Here is a 3,676-nt window from a genome sequence, read left to right on the forward strand (position 1 = left end):
GCAGCAGCAGCAGCAGCAGCAGCAGCAGCAGCAGCAGCAGCAGCAGCAACAGCAACAGCAGGAGGTGGAGGAGGAGGAGGAGCAGCAGCAGCAGCAGCAAGAACAGCAGCAAACAGCAAAGAAAAGAGACAGGATTAGAACAGGAAGGGGGTACTCAATAGACTAAAGGAGATATCAACAACCCCACCACAGTAACACTAACAAAACAAAAAAATTAAAAGCCACGAAGATATATGTAAAAAGAAGAAAGAGCGAAGCAAACATTAAAATAAAATAAATAAAATAAATAAAATAAAATAAACAAATAAGGGGTGATAACAGGAAGAAATACAAGAGAAACGAACTGCATGCAAAGACAAACCAAACGCAGAAAGGAAACAGACAGCGAATGGCAATATTAACAAAACACAAAAGAGACAGAAAAGAGACAGAAGGGAGACAGAAAGGAGACAGAAAGGAGACAGCAAAGAGACAGAAAGGAGACAGCAAAGAGACAGAAAGGAAACAGCAAAGAGACAGAAAGGAGACAACAAAGAGGCGCAAAAAAGATAAGGAGACAGAAAGGAGACAGAAAGGAGACAGCAAAGAGACAAAAAGGAGACAGCAGAGACAGCAAAGATACAGAAAGGAGACAGCAAAGGGACAGAAAGGAGACAGCAAAGAGACAGAAAGGAGACAGAAAGAAGACAGGAAGGAGACATAAAGGAGACAGCAGCAGCTAACCTCCGCCCATCCAAAGGGTCTGTCTAGCTGATTGCTGGGGTCAAGAATGTCTGTGCCTCTTCGCTGTTTGTTTGCGTCTCCTTCCTGCTGCTGCTGCTGGTGGTGGTGGCGGTGGTGGTGCTGCTCCTGCTCCTCCTCCTGCTGCTGCTGCTGCTGCTGGGGTCTCTTAACCCGAACAACAATACCGTCACAAGTCTGCTCGCATGTCTGTCTCCTTATGTGGGGTGTCTCCTGCAAGAAGTCCTCTATAGATCTCTCCCCGTGATGATGATGCTGCTGCTGCTGCTGCTGCGTCTTTCTTAGTCTTCTTCTAATGTCTGCTTGCTTTATGTTTTGTTTTACTTGCAGGGCATGCCCTAGCCTAAGCAACAAACAAAGACAGAAAAAGAAATAAAGACAAATAATATAATAGTACTTTCCTGTCTTTGTTCGTATTTGTTTATACTGCACAACACATTATATACACACAGACACTCCAATTCTTTAAGGGGAGACCCAGCAGCAGCAGCAGCAGCAAGAGCAGCAGCAGCAGCAAGAGCAGCAGCAGCAACAAGAGCAGCAGCAGCAGCAAGAGCAGCACCATGAGCAAGAACAGCAAAAGCAGCAAGACCAGCAGCAGCAAAAAGACCACCAGCAGCAGTAGCAACGGGAAAGTCAGCAGCAGCAGCAGAAAACAGGAAGACCAGCAGCAGCAGCAATCAGCATCAGCAGGGATCTCAATTAATTAATTAATTAATTAATTAATTAATATCTTAATATAATTAATATCTTACCTCTGATGCAACCCCTTAGCCTTTGTTTGTGATGGTGAGACTTTTCTTTTAACTTGCAGGTGCACTGTATGCTCTCTGTCTCTCCCTCTTATATTTCTTTCTTCATTAACAGCATCAAACCCTACACCTCTACCCCCACCCATATCTATTACTGAGGGGCCCCCGGGGGCCCCCTCCCTTGGGCTATTTGTTAGGGGCCCCTGGGGGCCCCCTGTGGGGCCCCCCTTGGGGGTACCTGGGGGAGGGGGCCCCTGGGGGGCCCCCTGGGGGCCCCCCTTAATAGTTTGTGAAGATTCAATAGAATTTGCTGCTGTTAGATTCGGCTCTTGCTGCGCACCTTCTTTTGTTGCTGCTACTGGCAGCAGCTCTGCTGCTGGTACCCAACCCCCGACATAAAGACCTGCAGCAAAAAAGCAAAAGAATCATATCAAATACTCCTTGAGTCCTGCTGCTGCTGCTGCTGCTGCTGATGATGATGATGATGATGATGCTGTTGCTGCTGCAGGTGATGGTGCAGCTGCTGCTGCTGTTTGTGGTGCAGTTGCTGCTGCAGGCGCTGTTGCAGGTGCTGCTGTGGTTGCTGCTGCAGTTGATAATGCTGGGTTTGTCTCTGCGTCTTCTGTCTGTCTCTGTCTCTGTTTATTAATATCTTTTTCTCTGTCTCCTTGTTTTCTTTGATGGCGAAGCATTAAAATAATATGTTTTATTTTATATAAATTAAGAAACAAACTAAATAAATATATATATATAATGTTTATTATTTATTATATTTTATTTTATTTTCAGGGCTTTGTTTACCTTGCTCGGCGTCAACGGTGATGTGCAGCTCTGTCTTATCTGCTAATCCAAAGTTAGGTAGCTGCAGCAAACAAACAGCAGCAGCAGCAGCAGCAGCAACTGCAGCCGAAGCAGCAGCAGCAAACAATAAGCAGCAGAAACAGCAGCAAACAAACTGCAGCAACAACTGTTGCAGCAGAAGCTACAGCAGCAGCAAACAGACATCTGCAGCAAAACCAGCAGCAACTGCTGCAACTGCTGCAGCAGCAGCAGCAAACAAACAGCAGCAGCAACAGCAGCAACAAGCGCTGCAGCAAACAGACACCATCATCAGACAAACAACGACGAACCAACGGCAGCAAACAAGCAGCAGCATCAACAGCAGCAGCAAAAACAGCAGCAACAGCAGCAGCACAAACAAGCACTCAACCAAACAAACAAAATAAACATCACAAAAGAAAAAAAGAAGAGAGGCGATGTATAAACATAAAAAATGCATCTGCATCTATATATATATATATATATAGATATATATATAGATATATATATAGATATAGATATATATATAGATATAGATATATAGATATAGATATAGATATAGATATAGATATAGATATAGAAACCAATACATATAGATATAGATACACAAAAAGAAACAGATATAGACATAGATATATATATATATATATAAATAGAGATAAAAATGTACTATAAACAAACAGATTAAATAATAAATAAACTAAAACATACATGAGGATCCATCCTATCAATGACAAGTTTAATGCACTCTCTATATCGTTCTTCTTTGCTGATTTTTTTCTTCTGGTGATCCGATCGCCATTTAAAGAAGCCCTGTGCTTTTCGTCGAACTGCAGCAGGAAGTCTCGAGGCCTGAGCCTTTAGACGAGAACCAGAAGCACCTCCGCTTAGATCTACTGCAGCAGCAGCAGATGCAGCAGCAGCAGATGAAGCAGCAGCAGATGCAGTAGAAGAAGCAGCAACAGCACCAGAAACAGCAACAGAGAGAGATGTCTGATGCTACTGCTGCACGCAGTTTCCTCATAGAAACGAGACAAAGACTACTACTACTGCTGCTGCTGCTGCTGTTGCTGCTGCTGTTGCTGCTGCTGCTACTGCTACTGCTGCTGCTGCTACTGCTGCTTACGCGAGTGAACGCATGCATGCGGGTCTTGTGGCTGGCGTAGAGTTTGCCTGTCTCCTCTCCATCCATCAGAAACAACCCTAAGGAGACAATTAAAGAAAAACAAACAAAAATCAAAAAGCAACAAGCATTCAACACAAGCCTTTGCTGCTACTGCTGCTGCTACTGCTGCTGCTGCTGCTGCTGATATTGCTGCTGCTGCTACTGCTGCTACCGCTACTGCTGCGGCTACTACTGTTCC

At 44.4% G+C, this 3,676-nt stretch overlaps 1 protein-coding gene across 1 annotated transcript in view; it reads right to left on the bottom strand.

Annotated features, from left to right (window-relative positions):
- Window positions 1-134: 134 nt before the first annotated feature.
- Window positions 135-3,676, bottom strand: part of EAH_00051680 (hypothetical protein, conserved) — a gene marked incomplete at both ends in the record, with an annotated part of 7,193 nt that continues 3,651 nt past the window's right edge. The window contains 5 exons of the mRNA XM_013394126.1: window positions 135-197; window positions 724-1,084; window positions 1,497-1,896; window positions 2,295-2,355; window positions 3,024-3,208. Coding sequence (XP_013249580.1) covers window positions 135-197; window positions 724-1,084; window positions 1,497-1,896; window positions 2,295-2,355; window positions 3,024-3,208 — 1,070 coding nt within the window. The remainder of the gene's footprint in view (window positions 198-723; window positions 1,085-1,496; window positions 1,897-2,294; window positions 2,356-3,023; window positions 3,209-3,676) is intronic.

The sequence above is a fragment of the Eimeria acervulina genome, genomic scaffold (genome assembly GCF_000499425.1).
Source record: "Eimeria acervulina Houghton genomic scaffold, Eah_scaff900, whole genome shotgun sequence".
NCBI lineage: Eukaryota > Apicomplexa > Conoidasida > Eucoccidiorida > Eimeriidae > Eimeria > Eimeria acervulina.